Source organism: Hyperolius riggenbachi, chromosome 6, assembly GCF_040937935.1.
Source record: "Hyperolius riggenbachi isolate aHypRig1 chromosome 6, aHypRig1.pri, whole genome shotgun sequence".
In the NCBI taxonomy this organism is placed as follows: domain Eukaryota; kingdom Metazoa; phylum Chordata; class Amphibia; order Anura; family Hyperoliidae; genus Hyperolius; species Hyperolius riggenbachi.
In genome coordinates, this window is record NC_090651.1 from 284,933,763 (window position 1) to 284,955,218 (window position 21,456).

The following is a 21,456-nucleotide window of genomic DNA, read 5'->3' on the forward strand; positions in this document are numbered from 1 at the left end:
TGTGTAATGGCTCACCCCCCTTCTTTTCACTATTCAGTCTCACTGACTGACCTGCCCTCTGCTCTTCTATCTGCTCTGCTCACTTCAGCCTGCATTTTCTTTTAACCCTTTCACTGCCTGTCCTAGCTTCTTAAGCTTTGTGTATCCTAATTTAATCATTTGTAGCTGCTGCTGGTCTCCTATTAAGAATGTCTTAAAGTGTACCAGAGATGATTGACAGTGTTGTATACATACCTGGGGCTTCCTCCAGCCCCATGCGCACAGATCACTCCCACGACGCCGTCCTTTGCTGCCTGCTGCTGCGGTATTGGGTCCCGTTAGTTCTGCCAGTCTACCCAAGGGAAGTGCGCCCTCTACGTATCTCTTCGGTGGTCGCTGGAGAGATACGTAAAGAGCGCAGTTCCTCTTGCGCAGACTGGCTGAACTAACGGGACCCAATACCGCAGCAGCAGGCAGCAGAGGACGGCGGCGTGGGAGCGATCTGTGTGCATGGGGCTGGAGGAAGACCTGGGTATGTATAAAACAGTATCAATCATCTTTGGTTTCCTTTAAGGGTGCCATACATCAGCAACTTGGCAGTGTATTTTTGGTGAAATGCTGTCAGATCACATATATTTTTGGGGGATGCACTACAGCAGAGCTCAAACTATCCCAGCAGACCTTTAACACCACTGCTAAAGTCATGTATATTTGGCCCCACCCATGACCACACCCACGGTCTGCTGCATGACCACGCCCATTTTTTGGCGCGCCGCGCGTAGCGCGGCGCAGGGGTTTTTTATGCCCCCTGCAAATTTCTGGCTGCCCCCTTATATGTGCCTGTCTAGAACCGGCCCTGCTTTCGCAGGAGATTCCTGCAGATTACTTTTTTTTTTCCCCCTCCTTACCGGCTGCATCAGGTGGCCTACCGCGCAGGCTGCCTCCCCTGCTGCGTTGCCACCTCACAAGGTCTGTAAAGCGGACTGGCTGGTGGGGACCCCGTTCTGCTGGCCTTGGGGGTCCGTTTTTTGGTGCTGGATCCTTAACACTAAAGCGTGTACCTGGAACTGGATCACCGTGTGGCTCTACATGCCGCTCGATGCGGGTGGCTGGCGTGAGCATCTTTCCTCCCTTCTCTTTCTTTCAGGCCGGGGTCAGCGTGCGTTCCAGACCGCCCTCTCCGCGTTCCACACACAGGATACAGTATGGTCGCTCTACCACTTCCGCTTAGCGCTGGTCTCCTATTGGAGAGCGGCAGTGGAGCGCAACAGAGTGGCGGAGGGGGCGTGGCTTATGACGTCAGCGCTATTTAAAGCGCTGGAAGGAAGGAAACAAAGCTGTCAGTTTGCTTCAGACTGGGGCCAAGCTGGATGTCTGTGCTGGCGCTCCGGACACGGGGATTCTTTGGCAAATTATATACATTTAGGCTACAGGTACTAGACAGCCTGCAATAATGTTACCCCTTGACTTCTTATATCTTTATTACATAAAAGTAATATCCTATCCCTCCTTTCTAGCGTGTGGCTGTCTTTCGCCACCTCTATGGATGCCTCACTGCCCTTCACAGACCAGCGATCGTTATCATGGTAAGGAGGTGGTAGGTAAGTGCGATGAATTAACATATGATCTGGAGTGCTTATGCAGCATTTTTACTGTATTTCAGCCCGACGTGGAGAAGAAATGAGAGGTCCTACCGCTCTGCCTCCCGGGATTATTATCGAAGACGCTCAAGAAGCAGATCGCCACACTATAAACCAAAGGATAGATCAAGATCCCGATCACCAGAATATCGAAGAAAGGAAAAACTCTGCTGGGCATGTGGGAACCCAGTCATGTCGGGCAAACTGGTTTGTGCCAAATGCTTTCAGGAAATCGGGAAAGAACCGGCAGCTGATCCAATTGATGTGACAAATATAATACAGAAAGCTGTGCAAGAATCAGTTAGCAACTACATCTCTAGCCTCCCAGCTCCTCAGGTTCAAGATCAACCCTCTACTTCGGCAGGTAAAACTGCTCTGTACGACATAGACGTGGGGTTTGACTTCACTCTGGTGGATCCATTTATCAGAGCAGTAAGAGAGGCTCTCGAGTGGGAAGATGAAGATGAGGGGGAGGCGGCCAAAAAGAAAGTAAAGAAAACTTATTACAAACATCTAGATAAAACAAGGCTGGCATTTCCTGTCATGGCAGAAATTATGAACATCATACAGGAAGAGTGGCAAAAAGTAGAAAAAAAAACCCACCTAGGCAACAGACTCACAAAATTATATCCACTGCCACAAGAGCAGACAAAGCTATTGGATACCGCCCCAACTGTAGACGCAGCCGTTACTAGACTAGCAAAACACGTAACCTTGCCCATTGAAGACTCGGTTACCTTTATTAATTCCCTAGATCGGAAGATGAATCAAGACTACAAAAAGATATATACGTCAGCAGGGGGCGCGTGCAGGCCAGCCATAGCACTGACAGCAGTTGGAAAGGCTATTAGAGTCTGGGTTGACAAGATTGAACAAGCTATCTTAGATGATATGGACAAGGATGAGCTAATTTTGAAACTAGAAGATCTTAACCACTTGAGGACCTAGGGCTTTCTACCCCTTAAGGACCGGCCACTTTTTTTCCATTCAGACCACTGCAGCTTTCACGGTTTATTGCTCGCTCATACAACCTACCACCTAAATGAATTTTGGCTCCTTTTCTTGTCACTAATAAAGCTTTCTTTTAGTGCTATTTGATTGCTCCTGCGATTTTTACTTTTTATTATATTCAGCAAAAAAGACATGAATTTTGGCAAAAAAATGATTTTTTTAACTTTCTGTGCTGACAGTTTTCAAATAAAGTAAAATTTCTGTATACATGCAGCGCGAAAAATGTGGACAAACATGTTTTTGATAAAAAAAAACCCATTCAGTGTATATTTATTGGTTTGGGTAAAAGTTATAGCGTTTACAAACTATGGTGCAAAAAGTGAATTTTCCCATTTTCAAGCATCTCTGACTTTTCTGACCCTCTGTCATGTTTCATGAGGGGCTAGAATTCCAGGATAGTATAAATACCCCCCAAATGACCCCATTTTGGAAAGAAGACATCCCAAAGTATTCACTGAGAGGAATAGTGAGTTCATAGAAGATATTATTTTTTGTCACAAGTAAGCGGAAAATGACACTTTGTGAAAAAAAAAAAAAAAAAAAAAAAGTTTCCATTTCTTCTAACTTGCGACAAAAAAAAATGAAATCTGCCACGGACTCACCATGCTCCTCTCTGAATACCTTGAAGTGTCTACTTTCCAAAATGGGGTCATTTGTGGGGTGTGTTTACTGTCCTGACATTTTGGGGGGTGCTAAATTGTAAGCACCCCTGTAAAGCCTGAAGGTGCTCATTGGACTTTGGACCCCTTAGCGCAGTTAGGGTGCAAAAAAGTGCCACACATGTGGTATTGCCGTACTCAGGAGAAGTAGTATAATGTGTTTTGGGGTGTATTTTTACACATACCCATGCTGGGTGGGAGAAATATCTCTGTAAATGACAATTTGTTAATTTTTTTTACACACAATTGTACATTTACAGAGATCTTTCTCCCACTCAGCATGGGTATGTGTAAAAATACACCACAAAACACATTATACTACTTCTCCTGAGTACGGCGATACCACATGTGTGGCACTTTTTTGCACCCTAACTGCGCTAAAGGGCCCAAAGTCCAATGAGTACCTTTAGAATTTCACAGGTCATTTTGAGAAATTTCGTTTCAAGACTACTCCTCACGGTTTAGGGCCCCTAAAATGCCAGGGCAGTATAGGAACCCCACAAATGACCCCATTTTAGAAAGAAGACACCCCAAGGTATTCCGTTAGGAGTATAGTGAGTTCATAGAAGATTTTATTTTTTTGTCAAAAGTTAGCGGAAATTGATTTTAATTGTGTTTTTTCACAAAGTGTCATTTTCCACTAACTTTTGACAAAAAATAAAATCTTCTATGAACTCACCATACTCCTAACGGAATACCTTGGGGTGTCTTCTTTCTAAAATGGGGTCATTTGTGGGGTTCCTATACTGCCCTGGCATTTTAGGGGCCCTAAACCGTGAGGAGTAGTCTTGAAACGAAATTTCTCAAAATGACCTGTGAAATTCTAAAGGTACTCATTGGACTTTGGGCCCTTTAGCGCAGTTAGGGTGCAAAAAAGTGCCACACATGTGGTATCGCCGTACTCAGGAGAAGTAGTACAATGTGTTTTGGGGTGTATTTTTACACATACCCATGCTGGGTGGGAGAAATACCTCTGTAAATGGACAATTGTGTGTAAAAAAATCAAAAGATTGTCATTTACAGAGGTATTTCTCCCACCCAGCATGGGTATGTGTAAAAATACACCCCAAAACACATTATACTACTTCTCCCGAGTACGGCGATACCACATGTGTGGCACTTTTTTGCACCCTAACTGCACTAAGGGGCCCAAAGTGCAATGAGTACCTTTAGGATTTCACAGGTCATTTTTGTTTCAAGACTACTCCTCACGGTTTAGGGCCCCTAAAATGCCAGGGCAGTATAGGAACCCCACTAATGACCCCATTTTAGAAAGAAGACACCCCAAGGTATTCCGTTAGGAGTATGGTGAGTTCATAGAAGTTTTTATTTTTTTGTCACAAGTTAGCGGAAATTGATTTTAATAGTTTTTTTTCACAAAGTGTCATTTTCCGCTAACTTGTGACAAAAAATAAAATCTTCTATGAACTCACCATACTCCGTACGGAATACCTTTGGGTGTCTTCTTTCTAGAATGGGGTCATTTGTGGGGTTCCTATACTGCCCTGGCATTTTAGGGGCCCTAAACCGTGAGGAGTAGTCTTGAAACCAAATGTCGCAAAATGACCTGTGAAATCCTAAAGGTACTCATTGGACTTTGGGCCCCTTAGCGTACTTAGGGTGTAAAAAAGTGTCACACATGTGGTACCGCCGTACTCAGGAGAAGTAGTATAATGCGTTTTGGGGTGTATTTTTACACATACCCATGCTAAGTGGGAGAAATATCTCTGTAAATGACAATTGTTTGATTTTTTTACACACAATTGTCCATTTACATAGAAATTTCTCCCATCCAGCATGGGTATGTGTAAAAATACACCCCAAAACACATTATACTACTTTTCCTGAGTACAGCGGTACCACATTTGTGACAATTTTTTGCAGCCTAGGTGCGCTAAGGGGCCCAACGTCCTATTCACAGGTCATTTTGAAGCATTTGTTTTCTAGACTACTCCTCGCGGTTTAGGGCCCCTAAAATGCCAGGGCAGTATAGGAACCCCACAAGTGACCCCATTTTAGAAAGAAGACACCCCAAGGTATTCCGTTAGGTGTATGGCGAGTTCATAGAAGATTTTATTTTTTGTCACAAGTTAGTGAAAAATGACACTTTGTGAAAATAAACCAATAAAAATTAATTTCCGCTAACTTTTGACAAAAATAAAATCTTCTATGAACTCGTCATACACCTAACAGAATACCTTGGGGTGTCTTTTTTTCTAAAATAGGGTCACTTGTGGGGTTCCTATACCGCCCTGGCATTTTACAGGCCCAAAACCGTGAGTAGTCTGGAAACCAAATGTCTCAAAATGACTGTTCAGGGGTATAAGCATCTGCAAATTTTGATGACAGGTGGTCTATGAGGGGGCGAATTTTGTGGAACCGGTCATAAGCAGGGTGGCCTTTTAGATGACAGGTTGTATTGGGCCTGATCTGATGGATAGGAGTGCTAGGGGGGTGACAGGAGGTGATTGATGGGTGTCTCAGGGGGTGGTTAGAGGGGAAAATAGATGCAATCAATGCACTGGGGAGGTGATCGGAAGGGGGTCTGAGGGGGATCTGAGGGATTGGCCGAGTGATCAGGAGCCCACACGGGGCAAATTGGGGCCTGATCTGATGGGTAGGTGTGCTAGGGGGTGACAGGAGGTGATTGATGGGTGTCTCAAGGTGTGATTAGAGGGGGGAATAGATGCAAGCAATGCACTGGCGAGGTGATCAGGGCTGGGGTCTGAGGGCATTCTGAGGGTGTGGGCGGGTGATTGAGTGCCCTAGGGGCAGATAGGGGTCTAATCTGATAGGTAGCAGTGACAGGGGGTGATTGATGGGTAATTAGTGGGTGTTTAGGGTAGAGAATAAGAGGGAAACACTGCGCTTGGGTGGTGATCTGATGTCGGATCTGCGGGCGATCTATTGGTGTGGGTGGGTGATCAGTTTGCCCGCAAGGGGCAGGTTAGGGGCTGATTGATGGGTGGCAGTGACAGCGGGTGATTGATGGGTGGAAGTGACAGGGGGTGATTGATGGGTGGCAGTGACAGGGGGTGATTGATGGGTGATTGATAGGTGATTGACAGGTAATCAGTGGGTTATTACAGGGGAGAACAGATGTAAATATTGCACTGGCGAATTGATAAGGGGGGGTCTGAGGACAATCTGAGCGTGTAGGCGGGCGATTGGGTGCCCGCAAGGGGCAGATTAGGGTCTGATCTGATGGGTAACAGTGACAGGTGGTGATAGGGGGTGATTGATGGGTAATTAGTGGGTGTTTAGAGGAGAGAATAGATGTAAACGCTGCGCTTGGGTGGTGATCTGATGTCGGATCTGCGGGCGATCTATTGGTGTGGGTGGGTGATCAGATTGCCCGCAAGGGGCAGGTTAGGGGCTGATTGTTGGGTGGCAGTGACGGGGTGATTGATGGGTGATAGGTGATTGGCAGGTGATTGACAGGTGGTCAGTGGGTTATTACAGGGAAGGACAGATGTAATTAATGCACTGGCGAATTGATAAGGGGGGGGTCTGAGGGCAATCTGAGCGTGTGGGCGGGTGATTGGTTGCCCGCAAGGGGCAGATTAGGGTCTGATCTGATAGGTAACAGTGACAGGTGGTGATAGGGGGTGATTGATGGGTAATTAGTGGGTGTTTAGAGAAGATAACAGATGTAAACAATACATTTGGGAGGTAATCTGACGGCGGGTTTGCGGGCGATCTAATGGTGTGGGTGGGTGATCAGATTGCCCGCAAGGGGCAGGTTAGGGGCTGATTGATGGGTGGCAGTGACAGGGGGTGATTGATGGGTGATAGGTGATTGGCAGGTGATTGACAGGTGATCAGTGGGTTATTACAGGGAAGAACAGATGTAATTAATGCACTGGTGAATTGATAAGGGGGGGTCAGAGGGCAATCTGAGCGTGTGGGCGGGTGATTGGGTGCCCGCAAGGGGCAGATTAGGGTCTGATCTGATAGGTAAAAGTGACAGGTGGTGATAGGGGGTGATTGATGGGTGATTGATGGGTAATTAGTGTGTGTTTAGAGGAGAGAATAGATGTAAACAATGGATTTGGGAGGTGATCTGATGTCGGATCTGCGGGCGATCTATTGGTGTGGGGGGGTGATCAGATTGCCCGCAAGGGGCAGGTTAGGGGCTGGCTGATGGGTGGCAGTGACAGGGGGTGATTGACGGGTGATTGATGGGTGATTGACAGGTGATTGACAGGTGATTGACAGGTGATTGACAGGTGATCAGGGGGATAGATGCATACAGTAAACAGGGGGGGTGGTCTGGGGGGGGTCTGGGGAGAATCTGAGGGGTGGGGGGTGATCAGGAGGGGGCAGGGAGCAGGGTGGGGGATAAAAAAAAATAGCGTTGACAGATAGTGACAGGGAGTGATTGATGGGTGATTAGGGGGGTGATTGGGTGCAAACAGGGGTCTGGGGGGTGGGCAGGGGGGGGTCTGATGGGTGCTGTGGGCGATCTGGGGCAGGGGGGGGGGGGAAAATCAGTGTGCTTGGTGCAGACTAGGGTGGCTGCAGCCTGCCCTGGTGGTCCCTCGGACACTGGGACCACCAGGGCAGGAGGCAGCCTGTATAATACACTTTGTAAACATTACAAAGTGTATTATACACTTTGTATGCGGCGATCGCGGGGTTAACATCCCGCCGGCGCTTCCGTATGGCCGGCGGGATGTTGCGGCGGGTGAGCGGCGCCAGGCGGAGGCGGAGGATCGCGTCACTGATGACGCGATCGCTCCGCCCATGCCCCTACAAGGACCGCCGCCAATTGTCAATACGGCGGTCCTTGCGGGGTGCACTTCCCGGCCGCCAATTGTACATACGGCGGTCGGGAAGTGGTTAAAGTCTCGGCGGACTTTGTCGGCGAGGCAGCCATTGATGTGGTCCGAGGCACAGCAAGGTCCATGCTCTACTCAGTTACAGGGAAAAGAGCCTTATGGTTAAAATCCTGGTCGGCCGAACCTACTTTACGCCAGTTATGGTGCAAAATCCCATACGATGGGAAAGCACTTTTTGGAGAGAAATTAGAGGAAGCTATTTCCAGAGTTACCGGCGGAAAGTCGGGGCTGTTGTCACAGGACAGACGCCCCAAGAAGCAATATAACCCTCCACAAGAAAGAGCTCAGGGCTCAAGATATAGGAATGCCAGATCCTATCGTCCGGGACGTAATTTCCGTAACAACTGGCAATCGACACAAGCTACCGGCAATAGAATGGCAAAGCAAAGGACCGCGCAGCCCTCTCAAAATAACAAGAAGTCCTTTTGACAAAACGCCTGTCCAAAAGAGCCCGGTAGGGGGCAGACTGAAGAAGTTCAGCAACACATGGAGACAACATATAAAGTCACCCTGGATCCTAAGAACAGTAACCTCGGGTCACTTTTGGACATTCAAAGAAGCTCCACCAAAAGATCACTTCATAGCAACAAATATTCCGGTATCTCAGGCGAGAAGACACATCCTGGAAAAATACTTACAGGATCTACTGGACAAGCAAGCTATAATCTCAGTTCCCCCTTCGGAAAGATATCAGGGCTTCTACTCCAGGCTCTTCTTCGTTCAGAAAAAGACGGGCGATCTCCGCCCGGTTTTAGACCTAAAGAACCTGAATTCATACATCACTCTAGAAAAGTTCAAGATGGAATCACTAAACACCATAATTATGTCAGTAAGACCGCACGACTTCATGCTTTCCATCGACTTGGAGGACGCGTATCTGCACGTCCCGATACAACAAAATATGCAAAAGTACCTCAGGTTCTCGGTGGGAGACTCACACTTCCAATTTGTATGTCTGCCTTTCGGCATATGTACAGCCCCCAGAACCTTCTCAAAATTGCTGCTAGAGATAATAGCCCTTGTAAGACTTCAGAACATCCGAACGTATCACTATCTGGACGATGTACTGTTGTTGGCGAATTCAGCCGAGGAGGGTCTAGTGCACAGAGACATTCTGATACATATGCTAACAAGTTTTGGATGGCTAATAAACTACGCCATAAGTCATCTCCAGCCAAAACAAGACTTAATATACCTGGGAGCCAGATTCAAGACAAAAACCAACAAAGTATGTCTTCCCCAAGAGAAGATTCCGATTATACAAGAAAGAATTCTTCAGTTACTACTGGCATCTCAGGCTCAGGCAAGATTCTGTCTACAAGTACTGGGCACCATGTCTTCCACAATACCGATGACGCCATGGGCGCACTGGCATCTCAGATCCCTACAGGTCGGATTTCTGGCCCAATGGAATGGAGAGGACTTGTATCAGACTATAATGCTGACTCCGCGGATGAAGAAACAACTTCACTGGTGGATGAAATCCACAAACCTAGAAAGGAGTACCCCATTACATCCGAGACAACCGTTAGTGATCAGCACGGATGCCAGCACGAAAGGTTGGGGGGCAGACTGTGGTACTCAGGTCATACAAGGGACCTGGGCCCCATTTATGAAAACTTGGCCTGCCAACAAGTTAGAGATGAGAGCAGCCTTCTGCGCACTCCGTCACTTTCAGAGCCTAATATGGGGGAAACCAGTTCTGTTGAAAATGGACAACAAGACTGCGGTGGCCTACATCCAGAATCAGGGTGGGTCACGCAGCCAGTCGCTCATGGAGGAGGCGGAATTAATCTTCACACTGGCAATGCCATTGGTGGAATCCTTAGCGGCGATCTACATCCCAGGCTGCATGAACATAGTTCCGGACTATCTCAGCAGAACGGATCTTTCCAACAACGAATGGGAATTAGAAGAGTCGGCATTCAGGAAAATTTGTACACACTGGCAGGTTCCAGAAATAGACTTGATGGCTACCAAAGCAAATCGGAAATGTCTCAGATACATGAGCCGTTATCCGGAAACGGAAGCAGAGGCATACGATGCTCTAACAGCTCAATGGGAGTTCCAGACGGGGTACGTTTTTCCCCCGATACCTCTAATTCTCAGATTACTGAGAAGACTAAGATCGGAACCGGTGACATTAATCTTACCTTCGTGGCCCAAAAGGCCTTGGTTTCCTATGACTCATCAGATGGCGATGGACCAACCATTATCGATCCCAGTCACCAGAACATTACTGTCTCAAGGTCCGATATTGCACCCCAATCCCTCTCGCCTCAAGCTCAAGGCATGGAAATTGAGAGGGGGAGACTGCAGGATTTAGGTTGTTCTGAATCAGTAATTGCCACTCTACTAAATTCAAGGAAGTCGACCACCAATCAAACTTACCACAGAATTTGGAAAATCTTCTTGGAATTTGCGACGACTAAGGAGTTTGACCCAGTGCAACCTCCAGTTCATCAAGTTCTGTCTTTTCTACAAACAGGTGTAGATAAGGGACTCTCGTTCCATTCCATCAAGGTACAAATCTCTGCGATTTCTGCCCTTTCAGGTCATAAGTGGGCCTTCGACCCTTTAATTAAACAATTTGTGGCTGGAGTAATGAGGTTACGTCCACCCTCAAGATCTATATTTCCTAAATGGGACCTCCCACTAGTCCTAGAATACTTATCAGGAGCTCCCTTTGAACCCATCCAGGAATGCCCGCTATGGTTCAAAACTTTAAAAGTAGTATTTCTCGTGGCAATAACATCGGCCAGAAGGGTGTCAGAGCTACACGCCTTGAGTCACAAAGAACCTTACCTAACGTTTTTTCAAGACAGAGTTCAAATAAGGCCAGTTCAAGGATTTCTACCTAAAGTCCCAACTTTTCTACACATCAACCAAGAGTGGTCACTACCTGTTTTCAACCAAGAGGATTCAATATTGCTTCACTCCCTAGATGTGGCAAGAGCACTGAGGGTTTATATCAAATCCACGGAAGAAATTAGAAAGTCAGATAGACTCTTCATAGTTCCGGCAGGATACCGCAAAGGGGAAGCAGCTTCTGCAAGGACCATAGCCGCCTGGCTCACCAGGACCATTCGAGATGCGTACAAATCAAAAAATAGGAAACCGCCAACAGAGATCAACGCACATTCAACCAGGGGAGTTGCAGCATCATGGGCAGCACATGCCAACGTCTCGGCAGCAAAAATATGCCAAGCAGCTAATTGGAGTACCATTAATACCTTCATTAGACACTATCAAGTTGATACATCTACTTTAACGAGTTTAGAATTTGGAAGAGCAGTCTTATCTTCCAGTGTTTCATCTTCTGTTATTTGAAATGTAATAATTAAAGTTGTAATCTACTTTTACCTGCTCCAGTTGCCCTCCCGTCTTTTTTTGTGCTAGTTAAGTCCCGTAGTGCTGCCATGGAGGCATAGGGAAAGCGGAAAATTGAATACTTACCTAACGGTAATTTTCCTTTCCCGATGCATCCATGGCAGCACGAGGGACCCACCCATTGTTCGGTGAAGTACTAGTTACAAGACACGAAGGGGAGGGTCAGTTACACCTTTATAGTTAATTGTCCTGTGGGGTATTGGGGGGTGGGGCCAATACCCGTAGTGCTGCCATGGATGCATCGGGAAAGGAAAATTACTGTTAGGTAAGTATTCAATTTTCCGCTATTTCTAATATCATTTACTAAACAGTATCGGTGAAAGAACTCAATGCAAACATTCACATAAACCCAGAAAGCGCATAAATGTAAAACCGTCTTTTTACCCTCTGAGCACAGCTATAGCCATAATTCACATTACAGCCTATGGCAGCACCCAAATGTCCGCCGTCCTTTTTACCTGTCTTGCACTAACCAGTTTTCAGAGTTATTGTGCTAGGATTCAATTCAGTGTACCTCTACGTACATCTGTAAAGATGTGCTGTGAATTTTGTGCATATTCGCAAATTAAATATACAGTAAATATGCTTCTTGGCATCTTTCATCTTGTGTGGATGAGATGTGTGTAACAATAATGCCAACAACATACCAGAAGGCTAACCGACCTTCCCCAATCTGCTCTAGAATGTACTGGTATTGGTATGTTACTTTGTGAGCCCCACAGAGACAACTAGTGACGTATCTCTGTAACAAAACGTAGCCTGCATTTGCCAAACCCCAAATAACATTGTTTAACTCGAGGTGAGAAACAAATGGAGGCTCACATATTAATTTCTCCTCTGCCTCTGATCAGAGCCGGATTAAGGCTAAATGGGGCCCTAAGCAAAGTAACTGATTTGCCCCCCCCCCCCATCATGTCGTAATAGTTTTAGAAGATGCAGCTGCACAGCAACATGCCGCACACACCGGGGCAGCCGAGCTACTGGTTGCTATGGGCAACAGCCCGCTTTACTCTGTGAGTGCACGATGCACGGAATAGCAGCGGCAAAATGCAGAGTGAGAGATGAATGGCTGGGACATTTGCACTCAGGGGCTGGGGCACCCCTGTGAAGAGGGCACCAGATATCACAGCAGCAGCACTTTCCCCATGCATCTCCAGCCTGGCAATAGCAGAAAGCTCTGGACACCGCCAAACCAGAAGCCGTTCCCCAGACAGAATTACATAACCACCTCCACCACCGAACAACTGATTTCCTCCCAAACTAGACAGCCACCATGCAGCCTCCATCCCAGTGAATACGATAGTCCAGCAGAGAAGGCAGCCGCAGCGGAGGAGAATGACAGCACCAGATGACTCACATTCACCTATTGCGATCCAAGCAATAGAGGTCCCGTCATCCGGAGCCCATCTGTCTCCTCTAGAGTGCTGCCGCTCTGTTACTACTACTATTACTACTTCCTACTTCCTATCTGATCTGAGACTCAGGAAGTTCAGAGCGAGCGGCTGCACTGTAGAAGAGACAGATGGGTTTCAGATGACGGGATCTCTATCGCTTGGATCATGGATAGGTGAGTGAGCGTTTGCCATCTGCTGCTATCATTCTTGCTGCAGCTGTGGTTCTCTGTGGGAAGGGTGGGAGGAGTGGGCAGTGGCAGAGCGCACAGTAGCAGGAGGGGGACCTAGGAGGAGAGCCTGGCTCTGAAGACAATAAGCAGCGCACGGCATCATTTGACAAGACAAGAAACATTTATATCGCGGTTTTCTACTGGCGGACTCAAAGCGCCAGAGCTGCAGTCACTAGGACACGCCCTATAGGCAGTAGCAGTGTTGGAGAGACTTGCCTAAGGTCTCCTACTGAATAGGTGCTGGCTTACTGAACAGGCAGAGCCGAGATTCGAACCCTGGTCTCCTGTGTCAGAGCCAGAGCCCTTAAAGGGACTCCGAGCAGTGCCTGTGGGTATGCCTTTAAGCATACCCACAACTAATTAATTACATCCTCACACCTACCAGCATGATGTTTGTAATTATATCCCCCTGGGTTCCTTATATTTCATTGCATTGTGCTGAATCGAGCTGCCGACTTTGGAGAAAAGTCGTCCTGTGTACTACAATGTAACTATGGAAAGATGCATATCATTTTGAAGCTCTCTTTCTCCTCTTTCCAATGATAGATAAACTGCCACCCTACGCCTGGGGGCTGCGATTTCGATAGCGAAAATAGTGAAAACTAAAAGGCATAGGGCGGCGTTTATATATCATTGGAAAGAGGAGAAAGAGAGCTTTAAAATGATATGCATCTTTCCATAGTTACTGCACTGCTCAGAGTCCCTTTAACCATTATACCATCCAGCCACCGCTGACAGGATGGCGAGGGCTGGTTTATGTGCTGATGGGGCCCCCTTGACTCTGAATGGGGGCCACAAGCGACTGCTTTTGTTGCCTGGTCGGTAATCCGGCCCTGCCTCTGATACTTTTAGCCATAGACCCTGAGCAAGCATGCAGATTAGATGTCACTGACAAAGATCTGACTAAATTAACTGCATGCTTGTTTCAGTTGTGTGATTTAAAGAGAATCTGTATTGTTAAAATCACACAAAAGTAAACATACCAGTGCGTTAGGGGACATCTCCTATTACCCTCTGTCACAATTTCGCCGCTCCCCGCCGCATTAAAAGTGGTTAAAAACAGTTTTAAAAAGTTTGTTTATAAACAAACAAAATGGCCACCAAAACAGGAAGTAGGTTGATGTACAGTATGTCCACACATAGAAAATACATCCATACACAAGCAGGCTGTATACAGCCTTCCTTTTGAATCTCAAGAGATCATTTGTGTGTTTCTTTCCCCCTGCATCTCTCATGCACTGAAGTTTCAGGCTGCTCTTTTCTTCCTGCAAACAGCTTTGCCCTTGTCTGTAATTCCTCACTATGTGAAAGCCCAGCCAGCTCAGAGGACGATTTATCCAGCTTGTAAAAGATAAGAGAGAAGAGAGAAGCTGCTCTAATCTAAATAACACACAGGCAGTGTGCATAGAGGGGCCTGGAAGGGGGAGTTTATAGCAGAACCACAACACTGAAGAACTTGGCAGCCTTCCAGACACAGGCTGACAAGTCTGACAAGAGAGAGATAAGTTGATTTATTACAGAGACTGTGATAGTACAAAGTGCTGCAGTAAGCCAGAACACATTAGAATAGCTTTTGGAACTTGTAGGATGATAAAAAACAGGATGCAATTTTTGTTACGGAGTCTCTTTAAAGGCACTATGGCGCAAAACTGTAAAATTTAAAATATGTGCAAACATAGACAAATAAAAAGTACATTTTTTTCCAGAGTAAAATGATCCATAAATTACTTTCCTCCTATGTTGCTGTCACTTACACTAGGTAGTAGAAATCTGACAGAAGTGACAGGTTTTGGACTAGTCCATCTCTTCATAGGGTATTCTCAGTAAGGCTTTTATTCTTTATAAAGATATTCCCTAAAAAAAGGTTTAAACAATGATGCTGGCCAGCCTCCCTGCTCGCTACACAGTTTTTTGGCAGTTGGACGGAGCAACTGCCATTCACTAAGTGCTTTTGAAAAAAATAAATCCCTGAGAATCCCCCATGAAGAGATGGACTAGCCCAAAACCTGTCATATCTGTCAGATTTCTACTACCTACTGTAAGTGACAGCAACATAGGAGAAAAGTAATTTATGGCTCATTTTAGTAATTTATGGCTCATTTTACTCTGGAAAAAACGTACTTCTTATCTGTATGTGTTTGCACATATTTTAAATTTTACAATTTTTCGCCATAGTGCCCCTTTAAGGCCCGTACAAACTCTGGATTGATATCGCCTGTTGGGGATCTGGACCCAATCCCTCAGGTGACATTGCTGGGCCGGGGCTGTGCAGAAGGGAAGTAAGCTGTACAGCTGAAAGCGCGTTCTGTTGCTATGCAAGGAGCGGAGGGCCAATGGTGTAGCACCAATATGATGTCACACGGTGGGCAGGGTGAGCAACACCAACAAAGGTATCGGCTGGCGCTTGAGCAAGTTAACCCGTCTGGTGGATCGCTTGCCAGGTGGCAACATGACAGATTGCCAGATTGCCAGATTGCACACGCCAGACTATCGGTTAAGGCGGTCGTTATCGTCTGCCTCAGCCGGCTTTAATCTAATGCATGCATTAAAGAGACACTGAAGCGAGACTAAATCTCGCTTCAGCTCTCATATATAGCAGGGGCATGTGTGCCCCTGCTAAAACGCCGCTATCCCGCGGCTTAACGGGGGTCCCTTCACCCCCAACCCACCCCCCGCAAACCTTGGTCGCAGACTTGGTCGGTGTTTTCTTCTTCCTGGAGGCAAGGGCTAACGGCTGCAGCCCTGCCTCCCAGCGCGTCTATCAGACGCGCATCGCCGCCTCTCCCCCGCCCCTCTCAGTGAAGGAAGACTGAGAGGGGCGGGGGAGAGGCGGAGATACGCGCTGACAGACGCGCGTGGGGCAGGGCTGCGGCGGTTAGCCCTGCCCCAATGCGGAAGCGTTCCCCCGCATTACGGAGGGGATTTGGGGGGACAGGGACCCCCGTTAAGCCGCGGGATAGCGGCGTTTTAGCAGGGGCACATGTGCCCCTGCTATATATGAGGTCTGAAGCGAGATCTATTCTCGCTTCAGACTCTCTTTAAACTTTAAACACTACTGCAGACAAAGAGATCAGCAGGACTGCCAGGCAACTGATGCTGTTTAAAATTAAATAAAGTAGCCACCTTATGCTTCTCACTTCAGGTTATCCGTAACCTGCCAATAAGTCAACCCTCTTAAAGTGTACTTGAGACTTGCTATAGTTCCTGATTTATACTTACCTGGGGCTTCCTCCAGCCCCATGTGGATCGTGGGCTCCCTCACCGTCCTCCTCAGCCACTCTGTTCTCCCGTGCTCAGCAGTATTTATTTGTCCAGTCTCTGGCAACTCTTCTGCGCATGTGTGGCCTGGTCGGCAGGCCGCACATGTGCAGAGTGGCCAAATTACCACAGCTGAGCACGGGAGAATGGAATAGCCGAGGAGGACAGCGATGGAGCCCACATGGGGCTGGAGGAAGCCCCAGGTAAGTATAAATCAGGCACTATAGCATATCTCAGGTTTCCTTTTAATGATAGGATGCTAAAAACCCCTGGAAAAGTGGGATGGTTGATCGCCCGCCAAGTAGAATAATCTATGGGCTCCTTTACTCTTCTGTATGCAAGTCCTGTGGGAGAAAAGCGTTTCACAAAAGTTATTGTATTATTGTATTCTGTTGGCAAATCTGTGTTATATCATGGCTGATCATTCACCTGATCCAACCATTCTCATATCAGAAGGCCTCTGATAAGACTAGCTGATAAGATTATTTACATCACTGATCTAGGTCATGTGTAGATATGAAATGGTTTCAATAGCTCTGGTTCTGTATTAAAGTATAACTAAACACAGTATAACTAAACAACTTCCTCTGCTCTAAAAAATAATAATAATAATAATAATAATAATAAGCCAAAGCATGGTAACCTTTATGGAAAAAAAAATCTTCATTACAATTTATGGAAATCTTTAAAAACAACCAGTTTTAACTTGGTTTCAATATCCAGGCAGAATTGAAAAGGTTAAGCCTCAGTGTTTATTGCATAGGGAGACAGCTAATGCAGAGCTCCTCTACAGTCTATTCACAGCAGCTGATAAAAACTTCTGTAATTAGACACTTTGATCTGGCTAAACAAAAACATAACGCAGCACAGTGAATTTCTTCAGCAGCAATATGTGGAATAAATACTTTTCATTGTGTAAAGTCCAGGAGTTTGGGTCTGCTTTAAATACTGTAGCTGGAGTGCCAGGTTAGGTTCAAAAACACTTTCACCATTTACCGCCATCCTAACGTATTAAAACGTCATGCTTACCGCTATTAACAGCAACATGACGTTTTAATACGTCGCGCATTCCCGCCGCTGCTACCGCCGTGTGTCCGCCGCTACCGCCGCCATTACCGTCGGGATCCCGTGCTGGGTGATTGGGGAAGAGGACCGAACAGTCCTCTACCCAATCGCAGTGCCTGGAGTGAATGGACGTGACCGCGAACAGCGGCTACGTCCATTCACATAAACAGGAAATGTAACAGTTTAATAAAGTGTAAAAAAATAAAAAAAAAAAAAGGAACACGTCCTATGAGTGTTCACTAGCGCCATCTTGTGGCCAAAAAGTATATTACACCTACAAAATACATACATTTTCAAGTATATAAACATCATTAATAAAATTACACTTCCAACCCTCCCCCCCAAAAAAAAACACTTGTAAAAAAAAAAATCAGCTTAAAAAAAATAAATAAATAGTTGCCTTAGGGACTCAGCTTTTTTTATTCTATATGTTCTGGGGGAAAATTAATTTTAATTTATTACATAGGGGCTTGTAATTATGGCCAGAACAAACAGAAAAATAACCACTTATATTTCAAAATAATATACTGTCGCCATACATTGTGGTAGGGACATAATCTAAACGGTTTAATTATCGGGACCACTGGGAAAATAAAACGTGTTTGTTTTATCCACAGGAGAATGTTTAATTTTAAAACTATAAAGGCTGAACACTGAGAAATAATGATTTTTTTTCTTTTTTTTCTGTTTTTCTCATTAAAATGCATTTAGAATAAAAAAATTCTTAGCAAAATGTACTATCCACAGAAAGCCTAATTGGTGGCGAAAAAAACGAGGTATAGATCATTTTCTTGTGATAAGTAGTAATAAAGTTATTAGGGAATAAAAGGGAGGAGCGCTGACAACTGAAAATTGCTCTGGTCCGTTAGGATAAAAACCCTTGGGGTTGAACTGGTTCAACAGAGAAAAGTATTCAAATGTGATATAGTTAACAAAACAAAAATCACATACTGTATATGTACTTGATGGAACAGTGACTGTGTCTTCTTTTACTGCTAGCTGAATGTAGCTCCATGGACTTGAGATGTAGTGACGGAAAGTGCGTGCCATTGCAATGGGCATGTGATGGCTGGTGGGACTGTTCTGATGGAAGCGATGAACATGGATGCCCAGAAATACCTGAACCTGAACCAGGTAATAATGTAATGATCAGGTTGCCTGGAAACCTGGTAGCTGCAGCAGCTCCATAATGCATTTGTATTACACTGATGCTAGCTTATGTTAAATCTATCCTTCTACTACCGAATGTGAATTATATACACCAGTGCTTGCTTATTGCTTATGTCAAATACAGCTTCCTTTCCCTCAATTCACTTTTTCTCTTGAGTTTTCTCCTAGGTGATATTTTCATTTTTCAATTAAAAAGTGCTGAAAAGTTATTTTAAAAAGGTGAAAAATATATCCTAGAAGAAAACTCACGAGAAAAAGTCAATTGCATATGGGCCACTGTGTCCAAAACTAGGTATAACTTCCACTACTAACAACTGACTGAAGAAAAAACCACAGAGAGGGGTCTGGCTAATCCCTGGCTGGTTGCTGTGGGTAGTTGTGGTGGTAACAGGTATTGAAAAAGAACAAAAGACTTTTATTTGGTTGTAAAAAACACAGATTTGACCTTTTTGACTAGGGTGATGAAATGGCAAAATTAGACACCATTTTCCAAAACTTTCAGCGTTGCCAGAAAACTGACTGTTGAATTCACAGTGTTCATCTCTGCTGTTCCTACACAATGACTAAACCGTATCCCACTCAGCACAACAGCCATACTGGGCCCTTATTCAATTCCCTTTTTTCGCAAAATGCATTTTAAGCCACCAGAACGCAAGAAAATATCTTTTCATCTACTTTTTGGTACTTTTTTTTAAATGGTAGAGTGCTGAAAAGTTATTCTAAACAAGAAAAATGATCTCCTAGAGAAAAAGTTAATAGTATAACAAAAGCTCTTCACGCTCGCATACCCCCCTACACTAGCACCATAATATGTTCTGTTAGACCCCCTCTCAAAAGACTCACCTATTGTCTCCACCCCCACCCTTTAGATTGTAAGCCTCTGGCAGGGCCCTCCTCCCTGATGTATGCTGCTTGATTATGCAATTTTACTCACAACTACCCCTCTTGTAGACTCGAACAGTCTCTGTTTTGACCTATGACACTGTATTGTTATCAAATCATTTGCATGATCTTGTTTTGTTGTAAGTTTCTGTATGTTCTACCTTGTATGTTAACCCATTTATCTATTGTGCAGCGCTGCGTAATATGTTGGCGCTTTATAAATACAATAAATAATAATAATAATAATAATGGAAGCAGGAACAGTCGAAAATATGGTAACTACATGGAGTTTATAACTAGCCTAATTTTTTGTTTCATTGCTTGTTATTGTAGAAAACCCATGTCAGCCACTGAACGTTCCTCTGTGCCAGGATTTATCTTATTCACTCACAGTGTTCCCCAATCTATGGATGTCTCTCCTTGAACAACCAGCTGCCAGTGAACTACTCAGAGGATATAAGGTAGCTTTGCTTCCATTTATCAACTTCAGTCACTATGGGGAATCCCATTTGAGGGCTCAGACACACTATAAGCGCTTTTCTGAGTGCTTTTTGGCCTCCAGAGCTTTCTGACAGCTTTTTAAAAAATGCTCCCATTGACTTGCATTAAAATTGCGGTAAATTCACAATTGCGCTAAAATTGTGCGATTTTACCACGATTTTAAAGTAAGTCAATGGGAGCATTTTTAAAAGAGCTCAAAAACCTCTGGAGGCCAAAAAGCGCTCAGGAAAGTGCTTATAGTGTGTCTGAGCCCTAAGGCCCTTTTACACTTGCCTTGTAAACCTGTGTTGCATTACCTTGTTTTACCACAGGGTTAAGCAACAGCAATGCAAGGCAATGGAGCCTAGCACACTTAAACGTTGTCGTGTTGTGCTGGAAATTATTGCGTTTTTGTACTGCATGTAACGCATCTACAACTTGTGTCTCTGGGACAGGAAGGTTAGAGGAGGAAGCCTCTCCAACAGGGCCACAGCCAGCACTAAAATGCTGTACACATTTCCAACTCCTCCCACCTCTTAGGACTTTCATCCTAAGTGGTTAAAGGGATTTAATGAAGTGGTGCCCATAAATTAATTTCAAATATTCTCTTCTCTGTCTGTGATGGACCCAGGCTTTCCTAGACATAAGAACTTTTGAACCGCTCACTGTACTAGTAATAAGTCATGCATACGTTCCATGTTTCATAACTGATCTAGTTTCTATATGTTTAAACCACACCTTTTTTCTCACACAGATTCTGCAGAACTTGCCATGTTTCCCTGCTCTGCGACCTCTGCTGTGTGCCCTGTTGGTTCCCAGCTGTTCGCCGGATGGTGGAGCGTTAGAGCCTTGTCGCTCAGTTTGTTTGAATGCAATGCAGCTGTGCCAGGCTCAGATAGAACAGCTTGGATTTTCTTGGCCATTCAACTGTGATCAACTGCCAACACGTAGCCAGCAATCAGACTGCGTGATTCCCTAAAACATTTCACACTTAGTACCTCGACTTCTTACTCAAGCGCCTGTGTATATAACATTTTAAATAAAATGCATCATGTCTAAAATGATTACGCTTTGTCTCAGGTGGTACATTTAGTAGTGATAAATGTAATGGGTATAGAGAGAGCCTAACTTAGCAAAGGGGCCACGTGCATTTTGAAGTAAATTGGTGGTAAGTACGGTGGCACAAGGGCAGCACGGTGGCATAGAGGTTAGCACTCTCGCCTTGCAGTGCTGGGTCTTGGGTTTGTATCCCAGCCAGGGCACTATCTGCACAGTTTGTATGTTCTCCCCATGTCTGTGTGGTTTTCCTCCAGGCGCTCCGTTTCCTCCCACATCCCAAAAACATACATATTAGTTATTTGGCTTCCCTCTAAAAAGTTGGCCCTAGACTGTGATACATAGACTACGCGATACATACAGTACATAGACATATGACTATGGTAGGAATTAGAATGTGA

General features: G+C 45.3%; 1 protein-coding gene across 3 annotated transcripts in view; it reads left to right on the forward strand.

Moving 5' to 3' along the window:
• Window positions 1-21,063, forward strand: part of MFRP (membrane frizzled-related protein) — a 43,648-nt gene extending 22,585 nt beyond the window's left edge. For 2 of the 3 annotated variants that reach the window (XM_068240964.1, XM_068240965.1), the window contains exons 11-13: window positions 18,467-18,601; window positions 19,853-19,980; window positions 20,754-21,063. In XM_068240964.1, the coding sequence (XP_068097065.1) occupies window positions 18,467-18,601; window positions 19,853-19,980; window positions 20,754-20,978 (488 nt within the window). In that variant the 3' untranslated portion in view covers window positions 20,979-21,063. Of the gene's footprint in view, window positions 1-1,642; window positions 2,714-18,466; window positions 18,602-19,852; window positions 19,981-20,753 lie in introns of those variants that run through there. The other variant, XM_068240966.1, reaches the window with a different exon arrangement.
• The last annotated feature ends 393 nt before the right edge of the window (window positions 21,064-21,456 follow it).